Genomic DNA, 24,274 nt, shown 5'->3' on the forward strand with positions numbered 1-24,274 from the left:
GATAAAATGCAGCGATAATGTTGCAATGCGTCATTCTGTACATTCTTAAGCCCGATTGTCAGACGAATATTCAAATGCCACAGAGCTTGAACGCTTTGTCTAGATTAAAGCTAGTTGTAATTCACCAAATAATCCCTTTATTTCCTAGCGTCCATGCGGATACGTAAAAGCAAATACTGGATACCGTTCTTGTTGTGTTGATGAACTCGATGGCTCGATACACGCACGAGATAGTAGCCCTAATCCGCCATCTTAAGATAAACAGCATGATAGTGTGACCGCGTTAACTCGATACCCTATACATAGTGGTGTGGGTAGCATTACAGTACGTCGTAAGTAGTTGGGGATGCAACTTTGAGTACCGCCGACTAGGTCGAGTATAACTACACCGCGCGATGCATCTTTTGGGGCTTGCTTTACTTGTCATTTCTTCGCAGTTAAATTCCGGCCACACCTTTTCTCTGCCGAGGTCTAATAAAGCAGGTATTATTGTAATATTTCCTTTATTTAACCACTTGTTTGATAGCTTATAATTTTGTGTTTTCTTGTCTTTTGTAAGGATGCGCGATCAATTTGGACACTAGCTCGCCTACGTTTCCTCCTCATTTGATTGACGAAAATAAGAAAATTGTTTTGCCAGTAATAGAAGGCACAGCAAGAATTATTAATCTGAACGAAGGTCAGCAGGTGACGGTTAGCTGTTTGGGCGTTGGGAATCTATTGAACGCTACCGGTTTACAATTGAATCCTGCCACATGCGCGGCCAGTTCTAATTTACAGTTTGCGGACGGAACGGAATTTTCCTATGATGAACTCACCTGCCTAATTCAAAATCACGAAGTTTTAGTTGAACAGGGAACGTGCGCCAACGGGCCAGGTACATTTATTCGAAACGGATGGGAATTTGGCGCAGATTTCATTCCTTTGTTTGACATGTGTCACGATGAGGCTTTGGCTTTGAATTATTACGCTATTGACACTGTATACGGCCGTTCAGCTAATGCTGATGACAAGACCAACGACCGACCTTATTATTTCAGCCAAGATGTATATTTTCCTGGTATAAGCGTCAATACTCAGTACACACAAGTTGAACAAACCAAAACGATTGCTATGATCGTGGGATCTGAAGAATTGGCTGCCCAATACATTGTTCCGAATACGGAATACTATTTTGCTCGAGGACATTTGGCGCCTGATGCTGACTTTATTGATGCCGCTAGTCAAGACGCCAGCTACTACTTCATGAATACGGCACCGCAATTTCAAATATTCAACAACGGAAACTGGAAGTATGTCTCATTTAATTATTTTTTTTTTTTTTAGTTTTATACATTGTTGTTCCTATGCATTTGTTACTTTATTTTAACATTGTGTACATCCAGGTGGCTTGAGATTGGCGTTCGCGACACGGCACTTGCTCGTCAACTGGATTTGACTATCTACACAGGAACATTTTCAGTGACGACTCTTGCTGATATTAATGGGGTTCAACAGCCTATATTTTTGGCGTTTGATGCAAACAATAATGGCTTAATTCCAGCCCCTAAGTACTACTGGAAACTTATTCATGAGCCCATCTCGAATACTGCCACCGCTGTTATTGGCATCAACAATCCTTACAATGCGGTTGTGCCTGAAGATATTTTATGCCCTGACGTCTGCGATCAAATTCCTTGGGTGAATGACGCAATTTTCCAACTTACTAACATTGCCAAAGGTTACACTTTTTGTTGTACCGCCGCCGAACTGCACAAAGCTATCAGCTTTGCTCCTAATTTGGATGTTCCCCTTTTTGTTTAATTAAAATTGAAAAATATTGTAAATGCTATTGCAATTATTCACACCGCCCTTTTTTAGTGGACAGGAAATCAGGAATGTATTTCGTGTTTCAACTTCTTATTCTTAATAAACTTTTAACCGCATATAGTTCAGGAAAATTCACGATTTTGGCCGAATTCTGTTTTTTGCTAAAAGCAGTTTACTTCAACCCCGAATTTCCCGAGGAATTCACAAATCTGGTCAAATATCATGATTCGTGTCAGCTCAATAACTGAGGAGTCATCGCTTACTTCCTGTGTAGTTCCGGTACAAAAAAAAAACAAAAAACATTATCGTTTACGACACTAGATGGCGAAATGTGTTGTACTAAAACGTTGCACCAAAAAGCACGCCGAAAGAGTATGGCGCGCCGTTTGTGCCACAATAAAAAAAAAAAAATAAAAAAAAAAAAAAAAACGCCACCGCCATCTAGCGGTCAAATTTGGAAACTACCCCTAAAATTTTTTTTTCTCACAAGAACACTACTCACAATTCACTGTGCTGGTTATTTCATTTTTCCTTGGCATTTCAAGTACAAAATCCTTATATAAATTAAGTGAAATGGTTCAGCAGATTACCCGGGTAGAATTACAACATCTTGTAGGTTAGTAAATAATGTTGCAAAATCTTTTCATTCATGAGTTAAAAGCGGATAGTTGAAACCGGTGCGTATTGTGAAACAGCCAACAGACACGTGAAAAAAAAGAAGAAAATAACAACCCAAAAATCGTTTGACTATATATTTGATTGAGCGAGATGACGACTTGTGTCGATCGATCGGGCAGTCCCGCTCAAACTGGTCGTCTGTCCTCTTCCATCCGATTCATGTAAGTACAATCGAAAGAATGGACCAATAACGCACTTTTCCTTCTTCTGTTTATCTCTTTATCTCTCTGCAATTCCATTATTCCCGTTATAATGGATATCTTAATATTATACACAAAGACATTTCCATCAGCCAATCCTTTGCGGGCGATAATTTTTCAAAAAATAAAAAGGGCGGGACGTTTGAATTTTAAAAAAGATTTTAGTTCTTTTCTTTTTGTTACCCTCCAACACAGCCTTGTAGTTGTGTAGCCTTTATTCTTTTTTATTCGACCGTCGTGTTCCTCTTCTTCTTTTTCTTCTCGGACGTGTCGGACATGAAGAAAAATAAAAAGTCCTTCGAGCCGAAAGGCATTTCTTCTTCCCAAATGCCGACGTCCATTTCAGTCTCTCGGCACCAGACACTATACCTATAGGGTCTCTAGATATATGTAGGCCTTGTTTTATATGCATAGCGGGTACATAGAGTATATAGAGTGACTTCTCAATTTTTTGGCCCACACCAAACTGCTGGCCGAAGAGAGAATAAAACAATGTGTACATATTTCTTGTTGGGGCTAGACATGTCGATCTGTGACCCAATTTTCATCTGGAAAACAAAACCAAATCATCGTCATTTCGGAAACGGGTTTAATATAATATGGACGGCGGCGTAAGAATATCACGTAATAAGAACCACGGCTTCAATGAATAATATAGGCTGCTGCTGCCGAGATAACCAGAATTTTCGGTTTGGCCAACTATCAAAAACATTCGAGTCGGGTGATGTAACCAAAAATAACAAAAAGGGCCCTGGCTCCTTAATGGACGTATTAGAAGCATGAAGCATGAATGATTCTCTCTCGATTCTCCCGCCGTGATATTTTCTCATTCTACGGTAGCGGGACCTTAGCCAATTTTTAAAAAAGCCCAACGGGGAAGCGAAGCAGAGCGACAAAAAGGGCGTGAGCCACACTCACACACACACGCCAGTCACGACCTTGACTTAAAGGTGAAACCCGACCGTGATAATACGCGCGCGCCCAAGAGGAAAAAAAACAGTCGGGAATCAAGGCAAAAAAATTTTAGGGGTAGTTCCAAATTTGACCGCTAGATGGCGGTGGCGTTTTTTTTTTTTTTTTTTTTGGTAATTTTTTTTTTTTTTTTGGTAATTTTTTTTTTTTTGTGGCACAAACGGCGCGCCATAATAAAAGAGTACAAAATGTTTAAATAAAAAAAAAAAGTTTCGCCACACGCTACCTAGCGGTCAAATATAGCACTGCATGCAAAATTCCCTTTTCTTGCCCCGAAACGTGAAATTTTCTTCGCTTATTCGTCAGAACGTGAGAAGTTGTAAACATAGGTAAATCATTTCATCTGATGAGTCAACAATCAACGTTAAGCTAGCTTCGAAAATTAATAATGATTCATAGGTAAACTCGAGTGATTTCGTCTGTAATAACTTGTCGGTGATGTGTTCTATTCCGTGTTGGATAACCTTAATGTTTTTCTTCAACTCACAGTCAGAGTAAACGTGAAAGTCATGCAACCTACCGTCAACTATTTTGTTCAAACTCATTGTATTCTACTGAATGTGTCATCAAAATGATACAGGTAAAAACCAACACTAGCTTTATTTCATGCTAAAACATATATTCTTCTCATGTTTTATTAGAATTAATCTTAATTATCGGCTGTTTCTATTGAACTTGCTAGATCACCGTCTAATATGAATTTTTGTTTTATTTACAGGTTTCTAAATTGGCATGACTACTATATGAGAAGTTATGTCCTTCCAAGAAAAGGACTTACAGTCAACAAGATTCCTTGTTTGCTAACCCGTTGGCTGCTACCCATGAATCTCCCTATTTTTCAACAACAAAAAAAGAGGTTAAATATTGTGATCATGCTATCATCATTGTAAGTTGTGTTTACATTTAATTTAGAGAAGTTGTCATACTAATAGCAATTCTAACGATTGTTTGGTTTCTTATTTAGATGTTGCCTATAAGACCAAATGTGGGGCATCTGGTTATCCCTCCAAAATAAGGCAATGACCACACGTTCAACGCGGATCATTCGCTTTGTCATCGAACTTGACTCATTCCATCTTCTGAATTGCTTAGGAAAGCTGATTGGTGTTACCTGTGTAACTTCATTGTCATGTCACTGAATTTAAATTTTGTTTAAATTTTGTTTCTTGATTTAGCCATTTAGGTAATGACCGAGAAGATGCGGCCTACATGAACATCATTCAGGCGGCCAGCATCATTCGACTACCCAACCGGCTTCTACTACCCTGCTCTCAACACAGCACGGAGTTTTACCCTTAGATTTTTGGCTGTTCGCGATGTGTGATGGCGTTTCCTTGAACGAGATGATGATTTTGGCGAGAAAAATATTGCGTGAGTAATATACTTAAAACTGTTTAATTATTCTTTTACTTATTTTAAAAATGTGTTTTTGTTTTTTCATTTACAGGTTCTAACATTCAGGTTCCTAAATATGAAAAGTAATGTTCTTTCAAGAAAGTCAACGAGGTCCCTTACTCCCTTGTTTGCTAACCCAATGGCTGCTACCCTTGAATCTCCCTATTTAGCTCCTTACACAGTCCCTCTTGATTTGAGGTATTGCTTTTTGTCGCTACAATCTTACTGAAAATTATTGTCATCCAATTAAATGTTCATTCTGCTTACAGGGTAATCCTTCGCTACTGATCATGGACTCCATTGGTGAAACTGAAAACCGACGAGAGAATGCTGTAATCCAAGACTGATAAATTGTGTAGTTAGATTAAATTACAAGTGCATTTCTGGGCTCCCTTCTTTTCTGTGGCCCCGTTTCCCTAACTAACCACTAACCAACGCCCGCAGGTGGTCACTCACCCGCTGTGAAACCAGGAGGAGGGGAGGGCTCTGGTTGAACGGGGACTTGGAAGGCGCATGATCCGACGAAAACTTTTAGAGGGTCATGAGTCTAACCCGGAAGCCTATTATGACTAATCGCTCCCCAGTAAAACTTGCCTCGCACTCTTCTCTCTTCTTCCATTTCCAGGTAATCTCCCTGGATCTACGCCGACACTGCATGTGCGAGTTTTAGCAAGCAATCCGCCACCCAATTTGACAAAAAGTGATAGTTTGTTTTCACGGAAATTTTGTCAGACGGTTACAAAATTTCTAATTCAACAATCTCATGTAGAAATTTGCATCTAGTCTACTGGTGCAAATTGTGATTCTTTAAGCTTGATTAATTTAGGTGATGTGTTAAAAGAGTAATTGTGGGTATAGCTAAACAATTGAACTAATCCACTTTTTCTGAATATTTCGGTTTTAGATCACTTTGTTGTTTTTAGATTTTCTTGTGATCTATCTTCAAAATATTCTGAAAAAGCGAATTAGTTCAATTACTCACAATTTTTTTAACACATCTCCTAAATAACCAAGCTTAAAGAATCGCAATTTGTACCAGTAGACTAGATGCAAATTTCTACATGAGATTGTTGAACTTGAAATTTTTTAACCATCTGACGCAATTTCCGTGAAAACAAACTATCACTTTTTGTCAAATTAGGTGGTGGATTACTTGCTAAAAAGCCTCGCACAAAAAAAATTATCTCGAACCGGACGCTCTGTTTAATGAATTGTTTATTTTGTAAATGTTCCAAAATTATATGAGTTTTACATAATATATAAATGGTTTATTAATTCAACAGTTTAATTTACATATTACAAATACTTGTGGGGAATTGGGGGTTTAAGGAATAGATGTTGGTGGAAGTTATGGGGTGTAAGGAATAGATGTTGGTGGAAGTTATGGGGTGTAAGGAATGGATGTTGGTGGAAGTTATGGGGTGTAAGGAATGGATGTTGGTGGAAGTTATGGGGTGTAAGGAATGGATGTTGGTGGAAGTTATGGGGTTGGAGGAATAGATGTGGTTATATAGATGTGATAGACAAAAGATTTCATTTCTACCTTATTATAACAAACCACGACTTCTTCTAGTTAATGAAAATCAATTGCCCCCCCCCCCCAATCTCCTCCTCGCTGGTTTTCCAATCGCGAAGGCATGTTTATTATTTGTTCAACGTAAAAATTCCCCATATTACTATTTTTTTTTCATTCTCAACATATAAACGGTCAACTTCATCGACGCAAATAGCAATTAAACAAAACACTGTGATGTAACTTATGTAGCACAACACCAGCGATTCAACACCAAGGAACTTTTCTGTTCCTTTTCAACATATAAACGGTTAACTGCATAGACACAAATGTGTGCACAACACCAGCAGTCCGGCACCAAGGAACAGCAACAGCATAACTCGATGCAAAAAATCTTTCACCAGTATAGGCTGCAACAACATGCCATATTGGACAGCAACATCACTGCTACGTAAACATAAACCTATGACCAAAATTAAATTCATGTTTGATCAATGAAACTTTTGTATAAAATTTAAAAAAAATCACTTCAATTGAAGTTCACCCAAATATTCTATGGCAACACTATCTGATAACTATAGTTTTTAAAAAATTTACATGAAACTAGATTACTCATTTAAGATTTCAATACAAATTCATTTGAAATTTGTAGTGCTCTGCAGCGAAACAAAAACATTCTTCTACAGTATCTGCCTATCTTGTTAACCAATTCCCCTTAAACAATCCATAACTCAATTTACATATGATCAAAGGAAAGAGCTGTTGACATGATGAAATCCCCAAATGTTAAAATTAAACAATGTAAGCAATTATAGTAGTCCAAGCATGATACTTCCCAAGTTAGAACTTATAATTTTTATCAAATTACCATTTTAAGGAGTCTTCTTGCAGTTCTACTAGATGTCCAACATTTCGGCAACCACAATGCAGCATGATCCAGCGTCAACTCAGATACGGCTGATCCCAGAAGACTTGAAGCATGGGACTCTCCCACACTCCAGGACAACATCAGCACCAAAGACTGCATGCAACAGCTCAATTTTATCACACCTTTCACTGGATGACTGCAAAACGAATCCATGCACACACTAGACAGCAACAAAGTAGCGCAGACTTCACCTGGCTATTGAAAAACAAAAACAAGTTACTAACAAGGAACAGAATCTTGTGTGACATAACAAAACGACAGAAGTATGAAGTTAAACTATACAATCTCTCAGAATTAGCTTGATAAATCTTACAAAGGAATTTGTAGTTGTCAAGTTTTCCAACTTGAATATAACAAATGTAATCCACATTTCCATAATGGTCTTAACTCATAATTGCAACAGATAAGCAAAGGGGTCTACTCTCTAGTCATTAACTAAATCTGTAGCTATCAACTATCAGTTGAATACAAAATTAAAAAAACACAAGATTTCCCAAGTTACAACCAATAATATCAATCAAATTACCAATTCAAGAAGTTTTCCTGCGGTTACACTTGGGATAGCAACAGCTCGATAAACTGCATGCAGAAGCTGCAACTCAACCATGACTCGATCACACCTTTCACCAGCTCCAGCCAGCTGCCACACTCCATGAAGCTCAGACTTTGTCGTGTTCTAAATTTCTGCAACAGTTGAGCAAACAGATCTCCATTTCCAACCTGAAAATCAACTAAAAAAGTAAAACCTATTGCATTACTGCAGGGAGATTGATCAACAAAATTACTTTACTAGCTCTGAAGTGTTTCTGCACTGAATGGCTGAAAATGTAGATCGACACCTCAATTCCGTAATGAATTTTGAATACACTTTAAAGTCAAGCGTCTCGGAAACAAATGGCAAATATTTCTTCCTCACGAAGACACTCGCGTCACCTGGCGGATGGGGGGACAATCCGCCGTTATGGCGACCGTAGAACTCCACCCACCGACAATAGATCCCCAATATTTTAAATTCAAAAAAATTTCTTTGTATGCGACAGTAGAACTCCAAAGACATAAGATGATAAGAACTCCTTTTTTAAATATTATTAAAAATACCCGACAATAGAAATCCAGTGCCCGACAGTAGAGTAGTCTAACGTCCGAAGTTGTCAGTTCGTCTTTCAACATAGAATAGCTATCAGAAAATGTTGCCATAGAATATTTGGAGTGACTATTTTTTAAAAACAATGTAAATTAGCATTATTTTTTTTTAGTTGCGCCTATTGCACCGTGGAGTCCACGGCGCTCTAATGTCAAAATATTCTATTGCGCCGTAAAGTTTAGCACACACACCGTCACGTTTAACTAAAGTAATCCTGTGTCGCAAGTCTGGGGCTCCTTATGAAGTAATGGCCGACACTCGCACATCTACCCCAATCGATAAGGACTGGAAAGCATGCTCTCCCAATAGGCCTACCACCTCCCAAGATTCACCTTGTGGCTTAAACACAGTCACTCCTACTGCGATTGCTCATAATAGCAATGATATCAGAGGATCAACCTAGTTAAAAACAAAATCGCAAAATCGTATATAAGTGTCGACCCTTTTGACCCTCAAAAAGAAAACGGACCTGCATTGAAATGTCCAGCAACTAACAGTTACTTATGATACTTACAATGATATCCCGTTTGTGCCAGTGAGGAAAAATGAAGTGAAAAACAGTACCTCTAAAACGGAACCAAGATACCCGCAATTTTGGAATTTATTTTTTGGATTAAAAACAGATGTCACAAGACTCACAACATTCTTTTAAAACAGGTCGGTCCTATTGGAAACTTGCGTACACATCAAGGGATCGAATAAAAAATGTGCGGTGGCTGTCCTAGTATAAGAATAATTAGTTATGATAAGATTCCATTTCCCCTAACCGTCTGGATATCATACATAGAAGGAAAGCTACTTATTATTTGAATAAAGGGCATCAAAGAGACCCATCAAATCCCTCACCAAACGTTAATAGCATAGGAATTTCATGCTCTAAAACATGTCAACCCACCATTAAGATTGTTTACATATATAGTGTACACATATTAGTTGGAGAAAACAAACAAACAAAGGTCGTAATTCATTCATCATTGTGAAACCATCTCAGGATTTTGCGCGAAATGCAGAGAACTGGATCAGAACTGAAGACAAATCTTCCTCGTGAGGTGGTTCTCCTTCGTATTTACTGACGAGTGGCCACTGCGAGTTGGATAGCTTTTCTTCGACTTCTAGGTATATTTCTTTGCGAGGTCGCAACTTCAACCACCAAGACGAATTCATCATGGCTATAAGCCCTCGATCAACCAAGAAGGCTTCGATCAGCAAACAGAGTATAACCTGTACAAAAATGTCGGTTACTCTCATAGACAAGAGAAGGAAAGCAGTTACATGAAACTAACCTGAATTACAGAAAAGCATATGATGACGAAACGGAAATAAAGAGGCGGCATTTCTAGTTCCACGAGTTCTTGAAAATATTCGTTTGGATTGATGAGTAAATAAAGAGAAAATCCTGTCCATAAGGCCAAAGTTGCAGTAAACCAGTAATTTTTCAAAAAAATCTCTCGGTACGGTTTGCCCTTAGAGTAAGCCAACGCTAAGAAGATGTACTGGCTAAAGGAGACCCCTACGACAGCGTAGTTTTCGGTACAAGCATACTCGGACAATTCCGTGCCCAAGGTTCCATTCGTGATATTCATATAGGGCACGAACCAATCTTGCTGTTGCGCAACGAGCAGGCTTGTTAGCTGAATCAGCAGAATAATTGTTGCTTGAATGACGAGTGATCCCACCGGTGGTGGAGATAGGAGAGAGGTCATTGGAGGGCGCTTGAAAAGTTTTCCCGGATAAGGTTGCGTTTGTCCAAAGAAGGCTGACAGAGAGCAAATGATGAAGAAGTCAACGTAGAGGAATTGGAAATCCGACAAATTCGTCCCGACTTCAAACAAAATCATCACGGAGAAGAACTGAATCAATGCATAGATAGCCATGTAGCTGAAAATGCCGAAGGAAGTGACCAAAGCGCAACGGCCCTGGCGGATTAGTTCTGGTACGCAAGCGATACTCGGTTCTTTGCTGGTAAAAGGTGAAGCCACAGACGCTTCCGAGTCGGTGAGAGCTAATTTAATTCCAATGAAATAAATTAAAGTTAAGCAATAAATTATAAAAAATATCTCACCGATTCCGGCGTGGGCTGCTTTTAGCGCACCACAGTCATTGGCTCCATCTCCGCACATTCCTGTAACAGAAAAACAGTCACAAGATTACAAAAAAGCCTTACAGAAGTGGGACGTTTTTAGTAAACTGACCAACAAAATATCCCATTTTTTGCAACTCCTGGACTAGTTGCTGCTTTTGATCGGGAGACATCCTAGCGAAGATAGTTCCTTTAACGGTCATTAGTGGTATCACATCCGAATAGTGTTGTTGAATAACCGACCAAACCTTTCCGGTTATTGCGAAATGATAATGTCCGGAATTTGTAGCCTAATGGCACAATTATTTATCTGTCATTATTCGAATCCGAAAACACTTATTTTTCTTTTCTTACTGTATCCACGTTTAATATCACTTCATCGACAGTAGTTACACTTGATGGTGGTGAAGCAACTTGGTCGTCAATCTGTTTGATACACCTCAACATAGTATGTCTCAATTGAATTTACCCCTCTTTACATTATTGCTTACCTGGCGAGCAAGTTTTTCTGCCATTCTGTAGGTTAGGCGAGGCGGCAGTGTTGTCTCATCGAAGTTGACGATGACGATTTCATCGTTTGAACCAACCATCTCACAATCTAAAGTAGAGCGTTCGATTGGAGTGCACAGGAAATGCTCAGTTATAAAAAAATTTTTCGTTAACCATGTTTGAATTCATGTCTTACCTCGAGCAACACTTATGGCTGTCAGTAAGTTATCACCTAGAATATGTTTACAAAAAAATAATTTAGCTAGAAATTTTTAGAATTAACTGTAACTTACCAGTGACCATAATAGTTCGCACATCGGCAGAGGAAAGTTCTCTCAAGACATCAGCGGTATCAGGTTTCAGTCTATTTTCCAAAACGACAAGGCCTGTTCCGTGTAAAAATTATTACGTGATTGTTCTGTATTATTGAAAATTGTTGATGAAAGCCAACAGTAAGTTTTACCGTACCAAGAAAGGTTAGCTCATGCTCCAAATCTTCTCTTTGAACCTTTTGCAATTTGTTAATAGACTGGGACTCAACAAGGCGATGTGCAAGGGCAATCACACGAAATCCTTGTTTAGTATACGTCTCTAATAACTGATTGTAGTTTTCTGGAACTAATAACCATCCAAAATTACTTATTGCTTTTCTTTTAAAAATAGGACAATATAACTTACTAGTTTCAGGCATGGATAAGGACTGGATCATTTCAGGAGATCCTTTACAAAAAAAGTGCATCTGATCATTTCCCATCTCTTTGCATAGGACAGCCTGTGATATTGAAATGTAATAGTCAGTTCGTTTTAATGTTTCAATTAACTTTGGCTGTATACCATTCTTTGAAGTGCAGAGCTGAAAGGAAATTGCCGGACAATCCCTACTTCAACCTTCTCAATCCAAATAAGTTTAAATACCGTATAGGTCTACAATGTAATATCACTACACAAATAAAGTTACTTTGAATGCGCTCTCTGTTTCTTTGGGAGTCCAAGTAACAACCGTAGGACAGAGATTGTCATATTTATTAGTATCCTCCATTGACGGCTCTACCAAACTCCATTCAGTGGATTCAAACATCTTGAAAAATAAATCATGTTTTAAAATTGCCCAGTGTTTTCCTTTAAATGTATGCTTACTTTAAGATCGAGCGGATCCCCGTTAAGCGTTCCATCGATGATGGTTAGAGAGTGGCAAGTAGCCATTCCCTTCAGTAACAAATAAGGAAGTTCCATTTTTGGATCTTCTGTTTTTATGTGCTCCTGCAACGTAGACGTAGCCTGTGGTAATGTTGACGGCTCTTTGAAATCGATAGAAATAAACCGTGAAATGAAATTAGCAATATAAAACACGAACTTTTTGAAACTATACTTGTTACTGGAGGAAGAACACGAGGACTATTTTTAATATTAGCCACTGGAACGACCCCCCATAAATCTAGACCATCTTCGGTCAAGGTTCCAGTTTTGTCGAAACACACGCAATTGATTGACCCTGACAACCAAAGCAGAGAATATTTAATAAAGGAAATTTAAAAAAAAAAATGATATAACATTTTTACCCGACACATTGATTGCTCTCGGTGAGATACAAAAGATGTTGCGTAGTTTAAGTCGTCTTTGAGCTAAGATAATGCCGGCCGCCATAGCAGCTGGTAGCGCAGGAGGGACGCAAACAGTAATCAAATCGAAAGTGTGCATAATTACTTGCAATCCGGTATCGCCGTTTTTTATCTAAAAGTCATGAGCAGATCTTCAACAACAAGATCATTTCTACAATTTTGTACTAATATCACCTTTTGCACAAGCGAATAGACAAAACCAATGGAAGCTAGAAAAGCCAGAAAGCCGATGAATTTATAGCTGTCCCTTTCGAATTTAAAATCCGCTGGGGGAGGATACATTATAGAAGACACAAGCGATCCTTTGGCCGTTAGAAAACCAGTTGAGGTAACAACTGCCATCACCTGAGGTTATTAATTAGTTCGATAAAGAGATTCAACAAATATATCAACGGATTGATTACCTTTTCATCATCGTAGAAACGAGTTTGAACAACTTTTGTACCGCTGAATAAAGTGTGTCTGGCGTGTTCTCTTGGATTGTAGAAAATATCATTCCTCATCGGTAAAGGAGTTTTAGTAACAGGAACGGACTCCCCTTCATTCGCGGGCAATCAACATTTATGTATGAATTTATAAGAAACATGAATATCAAACACTCACCTGTGAGCATGCTTTCGTTTACGATGCAAGTACCGAAGAGAAGCACGGCATCACAATGCATTACACAACCCGCAGCTGGAATTACTATTACGTCACCTGGAACTAGCTCTTCTGTCCCGATTCTGTCGTAAGCTCCTTTTCCTCGACACACGGTAACAATGTCATCACCACGAACAGTATTTCTCAGCCTCCGCTGGTTCTATATAGGCAAAACAATGTTGAGATACAATTCTCAGATTACATTATTGAAGAAACCGAATTGTTAAGTTAATACTTTTCTGGTTTGGGTAATCGTGATAATAATGCCCGTTATGGACATTACGGCGATGGCGGCAGCATAGAAGTAGTACCAAATAACTATCCAGATCATGATGGATACAACTTGGAAAACGTAGAATGGATTAATCACTTCAAGCAAAAGAAGCGATAAGATGCTTCTCACTGGAACGTAAATCGTGTTTCTTCCGTACACTGCCCGTCTATGAAATGACAAGACTATACATAGCTCTCACACTTCCATTGATGGAAAAAAAATAAATCACCTTTTTTGTTGTTGAGTCGCGGAAAGTCCGGCTAAACCTTGTTGGGCATCCGGACAGTGAAGTGACGATGTTGGTATTCCTGGGCCCAGGCTTTTGAGCTTGAAAAATGCTTTTGATTTTTCGTTCCATACATAACGTAACTTTTTGCAAGTAAACATGCTCATTGAGTCGACCTCTAAGAGAACAAAGACTTGTTAGTTTGAATCAAGCCATAATTTTGTCAACAAAAGACGACTTGCCGTTAAACGTGCCGTCAGGATTTGGGAGCGGAAGTGACAATACTTCAGTCGATTTGTTAAACTCTTCCAAAACGTAATCCTCTGTATGTTTCCTGTTGTTGGCGGATAATTCTTCTTGGCAATCGGAAGTCCTGTAAATAATAGACGCGATAATACAAGTCACTTCAATGTAAACACTTGTGTTTATTACAAGGCCTGAAGTGCTGACTGACGAATAATGGTTCGAATATGTATTTTTCTGTATTTCTTTTGGCATATTTCCTGTTTTTCATAAAATTCAACATACGTTTTTTTTGTAAGATTAAAAAAATCAATATTTGATTATATTAATAAATTTATTATGACGTACCACAAGTAACACTTTTTCAGCAACTTCTAAGGGACACTTTGTGTGAGTGCAGTTCAAAAACCATTCCGGGAACCAATGATAGACCATACGCAGAATGCCTACAGTTATGACGATAAAAAACCAAGTAACTGTTGTCCACAAAATCGATCTACGGTAGCCTTGGATTTCCTAAAAATGAAGTATAGCCTTTCATTTGTAAACTGTATGATTTCAAAAATAGGAGAGCGGCACATTTGAATGGACTTACCATTTGGTCTTCTTCCCCTAGATTGACATATTTGACATATGAATTTCCCGACGAAGTACTCCCGCTGGCATCTTGAGTACTACTTCCGTCTGCACTGTCTGAACCTTTGTTGAAAAAATTAAGCGTCAATAGATGAGCGTACTGTTACTAATTAAAGTCCAACCCCTAACTCATACATGCGATGGTACATAAAATGTTATTGGGAAACTGAGAATATCAAGGTGATAAATCACAAATACTTTAGTTAAAGGAAAACTGATACGACCTAACGATTTAAAAAAATAAACGAAGAAGAACCTATATTCCAAACAAAATATAATTTTACCTTCATGACTAGTTTTAGAATGGTCATTGTTTCCAAAAGTGTTAACTTGGGAGCTGTTCGCTACTTGATCCGTCTGCGGGGACATTTTTCCCACCACAGTAATATTTCCAAATTGTGAAAATGATTACTTGTGTGAAGGACAATGCGATAAGACTACATTGATAGAGATACACACGTCAAAGAGCACGATTATTATTTGAAGTTCACTGAGCGCTTAATCTGTTGTTATTCAAATGGTATTTGTGAGTCTAGATATTATTCTAGCCTTGTACCATTTGACTTTGATACCTGTCTACCGTGCGTTTTTTTGCCTGTCAAAGGATGACATGACACCTCAATCTAAGTGTCAGCAAGGAGTAAATAGGTAACAAAAATGAAATTAGAATTCTTCATTTGTAAAATAATTTGTTTAACAAAATAAAAATTTGATTTTCTACTGTAAGAAGAAGAACCATTGATTCAAATGAATGCGCAAATTAAGCGATCAAAGTTTAACCGCTCACCTGCTGGCTCAGTTAATCTAGACGTTTTATTTTACATATCTGATTCCGAAATCTAAATTGCTCTTATCCGAAAATCGAAATCCGACAGTGCTATCGGGTTCACGTCGTTCAACATAATACAATATGTTAGGTAATCAATAGGGGCTCGACACTCTTCGTAGTCGAAATAAACATTATCCGATAGACATATGTAAGAAACCCAAAGCATTTGATCAAAATAATGGCTTTGCTCTGAAAAATACAAAATGCAATTCATATTTCAGTTACTGCACCATAAATTTGTACACTCTCTTTACAATAAGCGGTTCGCCTACAAGTTACAACTTGTTTTCGTCTGCTGACTCACCTTTTTTACAACATATTTTCTTTTAAGAGATAAATTTCTGTCTGGCAATTCAATAAAAATCAAACCTTTAGAACGATAAGGAAAAAGGGTAAAGGAATAATTGGGAAAATAACATGTCTCCCACTATTTTAGGCTGAAAATTTTAGAAAATTTCGTTACTTACGTACTCATGCACGAAGTTCTGGGATGAACACGTGGTCTTTGATCATGATAATACAAAAGCCATGTTTTTTGTAATTATAAGCATCACATAGTAGGTTAGCGTAAGAAGAGAAAACAATCTCTTGGAATAATTTTAGGGATATTTTTTCACAGACAGAAGCAGAGCACAGAGCAGTCATTAAGTTTCATAACTCCCACAGGACCGAAGACTTTCGATTGTCCTAACAGGCTAGCAGAAGTGAATTGTAGTGCTATTGATCGATTTTAAAGGGATTAGGGATTAACCGATTACGGCAACTGACAAATGACAACTGACAGATATGAAAAAAATTGCAGTCATTTTTAATTTTTTATAAGATGCAAACATGAACAAGCATTTTTATCGTACGTCCTTCCGTGGAAAAAATAAATCAGTTAAATGGTGACGGATGATAAATACATTGCCTAGTAAAAGAGAAAACCGTTTGCACTTAATAAAACAGAGTCATGATGACTGATGACGTTCACATATTCTCTTTTTAAAAAATCCTTAAAAGCCCATTTCCACCCATTTCGCACATAAATGAACGCTGCAGCAGCCGATTAAAATTAAAGAAAAAACATTATTATTTGCTCTGAGATCAAAACTAAGTGCAGCCATACATGACAACACACATTCATATTCGATTCTTTTGTAATAAACAAAAAATCGTATGCACAGCGAACGTTCGGAAAACACAAAGCAATCATGAGGCCTAGTACTTCCGTCTTGGTAAAACATTTTAACGTAATAAAAAAGAATTATATTTTCAAATAAATTTCCTACAACAAGTTATAAAATTCGGCCTACAGATGTCCCTTTTCTAGTCTCCTCAATCTAGTCCCTCCCACTCCCGCTGCTTCACTGCTTGTTATCGCCCGGCCCGGTCGGTCATTTCATCAGTTCTTACACGAGTTACACTATTCTGTTACGGGAATATTAATTATCAAAGATTTGGTAAAGGGATTTTTAATCTTACAAGACGCCATTGTAAAGTTGAAGGAAAGGTTCAAAAATGAACATTGAAGAAAACGTTCCAGAATCCACGGGGTAAAATAGCTTTATTTTTGGCATGTATTGCATTCCTTATATCTCTATGTTCTATTATTGTTCTGTCGGTCGTCAACAGGGAGCAAGGAAAATCGAAGAAAGCAGCAAAGAAAGAGGCAAGGGAAGCTGCCAAAGCTGCTAAAAAGGAAGAGAGAAAAACAACTGTGGTAAAACTACCTTTTCCTAAATTCGTCAAATGTTTAGTAATGTAATTGTATGTCTTACATCTTTTAAGGAAGTAGCACAAGTAGATGAAGTAGACTACTCATCTGGTTCTTATGGAAATGCGGTTATGAACCAAAGTCAAGAAAAGCTGGAGAGATCTGTATTGAGAGTTGGTGACCTTGGGACATCAGTCATAGACAAGAAAATCTGGGCGCGAGGTAGACTGCACACAAGCAGAGCAAAAGGAAAACAATGCTTTTTTTTGCTTCGTCAACAACAGTCAACTGTGCAGTGCCTTCTGGCTGTCTCAGAGTCTACCAGTAAAGCATTTGTGAAATTTGTTGCTGGGTAATACTTTCATAACACTTGGGAATCAAAATATCTCATAAGGTTATTGATTCCTGAATTTCACCTGTAGAATTACTAAAGAGTCGGTCATTGATGTGGAGGGTATTGTTCGTTCTGTGCCACAAAAGATTGAAGGAGCAACCCAACAAGATGTAGAACTTCATGTAACTCAAGTGTGGGTTATCAGTGCTGCTGAACCACGCCTCCCGCTTCAGATTGAAGATGCCTCTCGTCCTGAAGAAGTATATAACATGTTTATTTTTTATTTCTCATGTCATGTCACTGAAATTTTTACTCATGTTCTGTATTTTAAAGGAAAAAGAAGGAGAATTAGCCATTAGAGTAAATCAGGAAACACGGTTGGACAACCGTGTTTTGGATTTACGCACGCCCACTAATCAAGCGATTTTTCGCATCCAAGCAGCCGTTTGCCGACTTTTCCGTGAAGCTCTTGATCAACGGGTGAGAAAAAGATATTTCTATTACTATTTCGTATCGACACTGCTAACAGGTTATCCATTCTTTAGAAATTTGTAGAAATTCACACTCCGAAAATCATCTCGGCAGCTAGCGAAGGAGGTGCCAATGTCTTCACCGTCTCTTATTTTAAGGGATCTGCTTATTTAGCACAGTCACCTCAACTTTACAAACAAATGGCTATTGCTGCAGACTTTGAGAAAGTTTATACGATTGGAGCTGGTTTGTACCTTTAATTTCTTTCGGGGGTATAGGCTGTATATTAACGTTCGTCATTAAATGAAAATTTCAGTTTTCCGAGCTGAAGACAGCAACACTCATCGGCATTTGACTGAATTCGTTGGCCTTGATTTAGAAATGGCTTTTCACTCTCATTACCATGAAGTGCTCGATACTATCGGAGTTGTATTGACAGAAGTCTTCCGGGGACTCCAGAAAGAGTGAGTGTAATATTCATTTTCAAACTGACCTAACAGTATTAACTTTTTGGATTTGTGGCTAAAGTTGTATGCAGGAAATTGCAACTGTAAATCGTCAATTTCCATCAGAGCCGTTTACCTTTCTGGATCCTCCTTTGCGCCTAGAATTTCCGGAAGCAGTTGAAATGCTTCGTCAGGCAGGGGAACAAATTGGCGATGAAGATGATTTAAGCACCCCAATGGAGAAATTACTTGGACGTTTGGTGAAAGCAAAAGTATAACAGAAAATCTCTTTTGTGCAATAACTCAGTTATTAGTAAAATATTTGCGTTTCCTTTTTTATAGTACGATACCGATTTCTACATTCTGGATAAATATCCATTAGCTGTTCGACCGTTCTATACCATGCCCGATCCAAACAATAAGGTATTTGCAACAGAATAAGAGACTCATTCAGCTTCTTATTTTAAATTCTTTTCTTTAAAACAGAAATATTCGAATTCCTACGATATTTTCATGCGCGGAGAGGAAATCATGTCTGGAGCTCAACGTATTCACGATCCCGAATATTTGTCCGAACGAGCAAAACACCACGGCATCGGTAAAATGCAGTAAATTGTTAAATCATAAATGCCTTCTCAATAATTATTCGATTTTCCTGTTGCAGATTTATCGAAAATTAAAGCATACATTGACTCTTTCCGTTATGGCTGCCCCCCGCATGCTGGTGGTGGTATTGGTATGGAACGAGTGGCTATGCTTTTCTTGGGACTCGACAACATCAGAAAAACATCTATGTTTCCTCGCGACCCAAAAAGAATTACTCCCTGAGTTTCTTGGATACTCCCGATGCTTTTGCAAAACCAATTTCTGAAGTCTTTTTCTTGTGAATTTTGTTTTACTTCATTGGGAAATAAAATATGGTTTAACTCAATTGAATATTATTATTAACGAACAAACCAGTTTTAATGAAATTGTATTGAAAATCGCGATACAGTTTTTATCTTCTGTCACGTCTCCGATCTCTGTCACGCGACCTTTCTCTCCTGTGATCGCGCTCCTTCTCTTTCTTAGTTCTATCGTAATGATGATGATCTTTATCGTGGAATTTATTTCTGTCATCCGAGTGTTTCCTCTGAGTGCTGCGTCTTCGATCAGGGCTTCTTGAACGACGCCTCTCTTTTTCTTTTTCCTCTCTGTGCTTTGGATTACTGGTGGATTCTGTATCTTTTTCTTCTTTTGGAATTTTCACTTCAGACACTGCAGCAGTCACTGATGCTGCGGGATTTTCTTGAACGGAATTCACAAGAGTTTTTATAATTGACGATTCAGGTCCACACCCTTCTTGGAGAATCCTCAGTGCATCTTCATCAAGCTTGTCAGGATCTTTTGGAATTTTATACTGCTCAACGTGGTCGACACGCAGAGTTCTCCCACAGACCTTAGAAAACATATTTTGTAATAATGAAATGACTGACAACCCAAAAAAAAAATTGTTTTATTACCTTGATGCTATTTAAATTGTCAACTGCAAGAATTGTTGATCTTTGATCTTCATAACATAAAAAGCAAAAGCCTTTAGACTTGCCTGTAACCTTGTCTCGTACTAAATTGATGTTTGCAACCTCTCCATACCTAAAAAAAAAATGTAAACTATTAATAGCAATAATAAACATCACTTAAGTATTAACCATACTGAGAAAAAATGCAGATGATGTCCCCCTCAGACAATTCATAAGGCAATCCTCCAATGAAAATCCAAGCACTGTCTTTGTATTGATAATGCCATGAAGCTTTTCCTGATATGTTGTACTTCAGTTCAGTCTCGCTGAGTTTCTTGATATTCTTCACATTCCTAAGAAAAAGGAAATAGCAATATTAATAATGAACTGATAATATATTCTAGTCTAATAAGGTAGCATATAATATGCTTCGTTCTACGCAGCACCAGCAGATAACATGATTCCAAACTATATTTATGTTGTCCAGTCCCTACATTACAACACCCCCACACAAAACCTTCGATAAGTTTTATTACATTTACCCTCACTATGTGTTAAAAATCAACATACTTTTTAAGTTAGCCATAAATCGAAAATTTCTCACAAATAATATTGATACAAGATTATGAGTTTATGAATGATGCAAAAGCTATGTAGTACTTACGTTAGTGGATTCATCTTCGTCCAACAGGAAAGTTCTCGTAGAGTTTAGTTTAACTTGAAGATGGGCATTATTGCAAGGTGAGGAGTACTTAAGTCAGGATCGAAATCCGAAAGAATAATAACTGGATGTATTTGATTGAATTATTTGAATTGCTTTTCTTATTTCCGATGGCAGTTAGCGAAATGCCACTTGCCAAACCAAAGCCAAAATATCAAGCAGACGATCACGTCCAAGGAAAGAAGGCATGTAAGACGTACCGAGTGCGCCTCTGGTGTTTAATATATGCATAAACATCTGCTATTATGATCTCCGTTGATTGCTTGAATATAGGAAAATAATTCATTTAATTTAGAAGTTAGAAATAAGTTTTCAAAGTATAAATTTACTCGAAACGATCAAGAAGTACAAAATATAATTCTCGTTCTTGATTTTCCGCTAGGTGTGCTATGTGTGCCCGAACCATGCTTCTGCTTCAGGCGATTTATTTTTGTGTTGTTGCTCCCTCTCAGCTGAGTTTTCACTGTTCAGTCTTCAGTGTTCGTCCAAAGTTCATCATTCAATCACTTTACCGAGAAAGTTAAATTTGTTTAGAATTTTCCAGCAGTATTTATAGAATAATTCACGGTTATTCCTCTGTTTAATATGGCTGGGGGGAGCCGTAAATACGGGAAAAAAGATGGAGATCGTTATGACGCGTCCAAGAAAAAATTTGCTGGTAAAAAACGAAAGGATTTTGAAGATGAGAGTGCTTATGATGAAGGCATACCGGATGGAAATGAAGCTGAGGGTGTGCCAGAAGCGGCAAAGCACTTCATTGAAGTTGAAGGTGAAAGGCAAGGGGAAGATGAATATGGAGCCAAAGATTATCGAGACTTGCAGCTTAAACCAGACCACATGTCTAGACCATTGTGGGTTGCTCCCAATGGCCACATCTTCCTGGAGTCATTCTCACCAGTCTACAAACACGCTCACGACTTTCTGATTGCAATAAGTGAACCAGTTTGTCGTCCAGAACACATACATGAGTACAAGTTGACTTCTTACTCATTGTATGCTGCCGTCAGTGTCGGGCTGCAAACTCATGACATCATAGAGTATTTAAAGCGCTTAAGCAAAACTGCTGTCCCTGATGGAATTGTAGACTTCATAAAGATCTCAACACTCTCTTACGGCAAAGTCAAATTAGTGTTGAAGCACAATCGCTATTTTGTTGAGTCTCAATATCCAGACGTCATCCAAAAATTGTTGAAAGATCCTGTAATTCAAGAATGCAGACTTCGGCACAGTGTGGAATCTTCAACAGATGGACTGATCACTCAAGTTCAATCAAAAGCAACGTCTATTCAATTTGGAAAACCTGGTACTTCTGGAGAAGAACCAGGAGAAGAAGGAAAGCAAGTGCCTGATGACATATCGAATTTTTACGATAAAATGGACAAGGATGAAGACGACGAAGATGATTCTTCTCTTCAAACGGTTGCTTTTGAAGTAAATCAAGAAAAAATTGAAGTCATTCAAAAGCGATGTATTCAGCTAGAATACCCTTTGTTAGCGGAATATGATTTTCGCAATGACACTCATAATCAGGACATCAACATTGATTTGAGACCTGCAGCTGTATTGCGGCCTTACCAGGAAAAAAGCCTACGAAAAATGTTTGGCAATGGTCGTGCTCGCTCTGGGCTCATTGTTTTGCCTTGTGGAGCTGGTAAAAGTTTGGTTGGTGTGACAGCCTGTTGTACAGTTCGAAAAAGAGCTTTAGTTCTGTGCAATTCTGGAGTTTCAGTCGAGCAGTGGAAAGCCCAATTTAAGATGTGGTCTACTGCTGACGATAGTAATAAATTTCTAATATATTTTTATCTTTACTTGATAAATAAATGTTTTTTTTTTTTTTTTTCCATTTCAGGTATGATATGTCGTTTTACATCTGATGCAAAGGATAAGCCTCATGGATGCAGCATCTTGATCACAACCTTTAACATGATAACACATCAGCAAAAACGTTCGTATGAGGCAGATCAAACGATGAAGTGGCTCCAGGAGCAGGAATGGGGTATTATGGTGTTGGACGAGGTGCACACTATTCCAGCTCGCATGTTTCGTCGTGTTTTGACCATTGTTCAAGCCCATTGCAAGCTTGGTTTGACAGCCACTCTCGTCCGCGAAGATGGTATTTGATTATTTTTACCTGTAATGTATTTATCTATCTGATCAACGATTTTATTTATCTTACAGACAAGATTGCAGACTTGAATTTTTTGATCGGACCAAAGCTGTACGAGGCTAATTGGTTGGAGCTGCAAAAACGTGGATTCATTGCTCGAGTACAATGCGCTGAAGTATGGTGTCCTATGAGCCCAGAATTCTATCGCGAGTATCTGGCCTGTAAATCCGCAAAGAAAATGCTTCTCTTCGTAATGAATCCTAACAAGTTTAGAGCCTGTCAGTTTCTTATTCGCTACCACGAGCGACGTAATGACAAAATCATCGTTTTTTCGGATAATGTGTATGCTCTTAAGCACTATGCGCTTACCATGAATAAGCCATTCATTTACGGTCCAACATCTCAGAACGAAAGGCTTCAAATTCTACAAAATTTCAAACTGAATCCGAAGGTGAACACAATTTTCGTCAGTAAGGTGGCTGATACTTCCTTCGATTTGCCTGATGCCAACGTGCTTATTCAAATATCCTCGCACGGTGGCTCTCGTCGTCAAGAAGCTCAACGATTGGGGCGTATTCTTCGAGCCAAGAAAGGTGCCATTGCCGAAGAGTACAATGCGTTCTTCTACACGCTGGTATCGCAAGATACATTGGAAATGAGCTTCTCTCGTAAACGTCAGCGATTCTTGGTTAATCAAGGATACAGCTATAAAGTCATCACTCGCATGGCGGGCATGGATCAAGACCAGGAATTGAACTACAAGAGCAAGGAAGAGCAAGCCAACCTGCTGCAAATGGTTCTGACAGCATCGGATATTGATGCAGATGAAGAGCGTGTACCCGGAGAAATTGGAGGTCGACCTGGTCCATTTGGACGACGCGTTGGAACCATGGCATCAATGAGCGGTGCCGATGACGCAGTTTATATGGAATATAAACGCCCATCAGCTTCAAATAATTTATCCAAACACCCCCTTTTCAAGAAATACCGCACCAAGTAAAGATTTTCCAAGTCATAAAATGTGATTACTATATCTCAAAATTCATGTTGAATAAATACAGAAACTGGTTTAATACAATACTTTTTATTTCTCACTTTTTTGGGTGTCTGGTGACAGGTGTGTGATCATATATTTGCAATGCTGTAAACTTCGTCTGCTATGTTATTGTCTCTCATAGTTGTCAAGCAAAGACTATTGGGTGTGATTCTCAAAGTCTTTAAGAAATTCATTTATAATCAATCGCAGTAGTGCATGTTTGTAATTAAGTTGGGTGAAGAATTTTCTGTCGTACTGGAAAGGGCTATAAATTTAAAATTTTTTTA

The 24,274-nt window shown here is 38.2% G+C and overlaps 5 protein-coding genes and 3 long non-coding RNA genes across 10 annotated transcripts; 5 read left to right on the forward strand and 3 right to left on the reverse strand.

Moving 5' to 3' along the window:
• The first annotated feature begins 260 nt into the window (after positions 1-260).
• On the forward strand, positions 261-1,925 carry LOC124327182. Its single transcript, XM_046786117.1, has 3 exons — positions 261-483; positions 560-1,292; positions 1,386-1,925. Exons 1-3 carry the CDS (start codon positions 396-398, stop codon positions 1,801-1,803), a joined length of 1,239 nt encoding a protein of 412 aa, XP_046642073.1. The 5' UTR covers positions 261-395; the 3' UTR covers positions 1,804-1,925.
• Positions 1,926-3,859: 1,934 nt separating this feature from the next.
• LOC124327405 lies at positions 3,860-4,322 on the forward strand. Its single transcript, XR_006916107.1, has 3 exons — positions 3,860-4,058; positions 4,149-4,239; positions 4,301-4,322. It is a non-coding gene; the product is annotated as an uncharacterized LOC124327405 (long non-coding RNA).
• Positions 4,323-4,384: 62 nt separating this feature from the next.
• LOC124327380 lies at positions 4,385-5,378 on the forward strand. Its single transcript, XR_006916058.1, has 5 exons — positions 4,385-4,545; positions 4,624-4,774; positions 4,835-5,030; positions 5,107-5,252; positions 5,324-5,378. It is a non-coding gene; the product is annotated as an uncharacterized LOC124327380 (long non-coding RNA).
• A 932-nt stretch (positions 5,379-6,310) lies between these two features.
• LOC124327369 lies at positions 6,311-8,542 on the reverse strand. 2 transcript variants are annotated; one of them, XR_006916034.1, is made up of 4 exons: positions 8,286-8,542; positions 8,022-8,226; positions 7,436-7,690; positions 6,311-7,030 (listed from the first exon to the last, which is right to left on the reverse strand). It is a non-coding gene; the product is annotated as an uncharacterized LOC124327369 (long non-coding RNA). The 2 variants fall into 2 exon arrangements; XR_006916035.1 differs by having other exon boundaries at positions 8,281-8,307.
• Positions 8,543-9,222: 680 nt separating this feature from the next.
• On the reverse strand, positions 9,223-16,357 carry LOC124326987 (polyamine-transporting ATPase 13A3-like). 2 transcript variants are annotated; one of them, XM_046785745.1, is made up of 25 exons: positions 16,145-16,357; positions 14,808-14,911; positions 14,561-14,728; positions 14,402-14,472; positions 14,212-14,342; positions 13,973-14,147; positions 13,705-13,909; positions 13,431-13,629; positions 13,232-13,365; positions 13,002-13,172; positions 12,768-12,939; positions 12,578-12,700; positions 12,346-12,506; positions 12,167-12,286; positions 12,043-12,096; positions 11,887-11,980; positions 11,677-11,826; positions 11,502-11,594; positions 11,405-11,440; positions 11,211-11,317; positions 11,074-11,145; positions 10,832-11,009; positions 10,702-10,761; positions 9,923-10,641; positions 9,223-9,860 (listed from the first exon to the last, which is right to left on the reverse strand). In XM_046785745.1, exons 2-25 carry the CDS (start codon positions 14,808-14,810, stop codon positions 9,627-9,629), a joined length of 3,630 nt encoding a protein of 1,209 aa, XP_046641701.1. In that variant the 5' UTR covers positions 14,811-14,911; positions 16,145-16,357; the 3' UTR covers positions 9,223-9,626. The 2 variants fall into 2 exon arrangements, with proteins under 2 accessions (XP_046641701.1, XP_046641700.1); XM_046785744.1 differs by lacking the exon at positions 16,145-16,357 and adding an exon at positions 15,133-15,245.
• A 659-nt stretch (positions 16,358-17,016) lies between these two features.
• On the forward strand, positions 17,017-19,555 carry LOC124327102 (aspartate--tRNA ligase, cytoplasmic-like). The gene is made up of 11 exons (XM_046785977.1): positions 17,017-17,212; positions 17,292-17,379; positions 17,448-17,725; positions 17,796-17,967; positions 18,041-18,187; positions 18,253-18,424; positions 18,495-18,642; positions 18,707-18,896; positions 18,967-19,047; positions 19,111-19,222; positions 19,289-19,555. Exons 1-11 carry the CDS (start codon positions 17,178-17,180, stop codon positions 19,450-19,452), a joined length of 1,587 nt encoding a protein of 528 aa, XP_046641933.1. The 5' UTR covers positions 17,017-17,177; the 3' UTR covers positions 19,453-19,555.
• Positions 19,556-19,580: 25 nt separating this feature from the next.
• LOC124327287 (RNA-binding motif protein, X-linked 2-like) lies at positions 19,581-21,012 on the reverse strand. Its single transcript, XM_046786282.1, has 4 exons — positions 20,788-21,012; positions 20,318-20,476; positions 20,127-20,256; positions 19,581-20,062 (listed from the first exon to the last, which is right to left on the reverse strand). Exons 1-4 carry the CDS (start codon positions 20,799-20,801, stop codon positions 19,622-19,624), a joined length of 744 nt encoding a protein of 247 aa, XP_046642238.1. The 5' UTR covers positions 20,802-21,012; the 3' UTR covers positions 19,581-19,621.
• Positions 21,013-21,272: 260 nt separating this feature from the next.
• Positions 21,273-24,261, forward strand: LOC124327033 (general transcription and DNA repair factor IIH helicase subunit XPB-like). The gene is made up of 3 exons (XM_046785843.1): positions 21,273-22,621; positions 22,694-22,957; positions 23,023-24,261. The coding sequence occupies exons 1-3, from the start codon at positions 21,430-21,432 to the stop codon at positions 23,949-23,951; spliced, it is 2,385 nt and encodes a 794-aa protein (XP_046641799.1). The 5' UTR covers positions 21,273-21,429; the 3' UTR covers positions 23,952-24,261.
• The last annotated feature ends 13 nt before the right edge of the window (positions 24,262-24,274 follow it).

This window comes from Daphnia pulicaria, chromosome 2 (assembly GCF_021234035.1).
Source record: "Daphnia pulicaria isolate SC F1-1A chromosome 2, SC_F0-13Bv2, whole genome shotgun sequence".
Taxonomy (NCBI): domain Eukaryota; kingdom Metazoa; phylum Arthropoda; class Branchiopoda; order Diplostraca; family Daphniidae; genus Daphnia; species Daphnia pulicaria.

Excerpts from the sequence above, each read along its gene's own strand:
- LOC124327182 (XM_046786117.1), top strand. The coding sequence starts at position 396 with ATGCATCTTTTGGGGCTTGCTTTACTTGTCATTTCTTCGCAGTTAAAT. Across the intron at positions 484-559 it reads GCCGAGGTCTAATAAAGCAG|GATGCGCGATCAATTTGGAC; the intron begins GTATTATTGTAA and ends GTCTTTTGTAAG. Across the intron at positions 1,293-1,385 it reads TTCAACAACGGAAACTGGAA|GTGGCTTGAGATTGGCGTTC; the intron begins GTATGTCTCATT and ends GTGTACATCCAG.
- LOC124326987 (XM_046785744.1), bottom strand. The coding sequence starts at position 15,217 with ATGTCCCCGCAGACGGATCAAGTAGCGAACAGCTCCCAAGTTAACACT. Across the intron at positions 14,912-15,132 it reads TTCTAAAACTAGTCATGAAG|GTTCAGACAGTGCAGACGGA; the intron begins GTAAAATTATAT and ends TTTTCAACAAAG. Across the intron at positions 11,981-12,042 it reads GCTCTGCACTTCAAAGAATG|GCTGTCCTATGCAAAGAGAT; the intron begins GTATACAGCCAA and ends TCAATATCACAG.
- LOC124327102 (XM_046785977.1), top strand. The coding sequence starts at position 17,178 with ATGAACATTGAAGAAAACGTTCCAGAATCCACGGG. Across the intron at positions 17,968-18,040 it reads ATGCCTCTCGTCCTGAAGAA|GAAAAAGAAGGAGAATTAGC; the intron begins GTATATAACATG and ends TGTATTTTAAAG. Across the intron at positions 19,048-19,110 it reads TGCCCGATCCAAACAATAAG|AAATATTCGAATTCCTACGA; the intron begins GTATTTGCAACA and ends TCTTTAAAACAG.
- LOC124327287 (XM_046786282.1), bottom strand. Across the intron at positions 20,257-20,317 it reads ATCATCTGCATTTTTTCTCA|GTATGGAGAGGTTGCAAACA; the intron begins GTATGGTTAATA and ends TTTTTTTTTTAG. Across the intron at positions 20,063-20,126 it reads ACAATTTAAATAGCATCAAG|GTCTGTGGGAGAACTCTGCG; the intron begins GTAATAAAACAA and ends ATGTTTTCTAAG.
- LOC124327033 (XM_046785843.1), top strand. The coding sequence starts at position 21,430 with ATGGCTGGGGGGAGCCGTAAATACGGGAAAAAAGATGGAGATCGTTAT. Across the intron at positions 22,622-22,693 it reads GTGGTCTACTGCTGACGATA|GTATGATATGTCGTTTTACA; the intron begins GTAATAAATTTC and ends TTTCCATTTCAG. Across the intron at positions 22,958-23,022 it reads CACTCTCGTCCGCGAAGATG|ACAAGATTGCAGACTTGAAT; the intron begins GTATTTGATTAT and ends TTTATCTTACAG.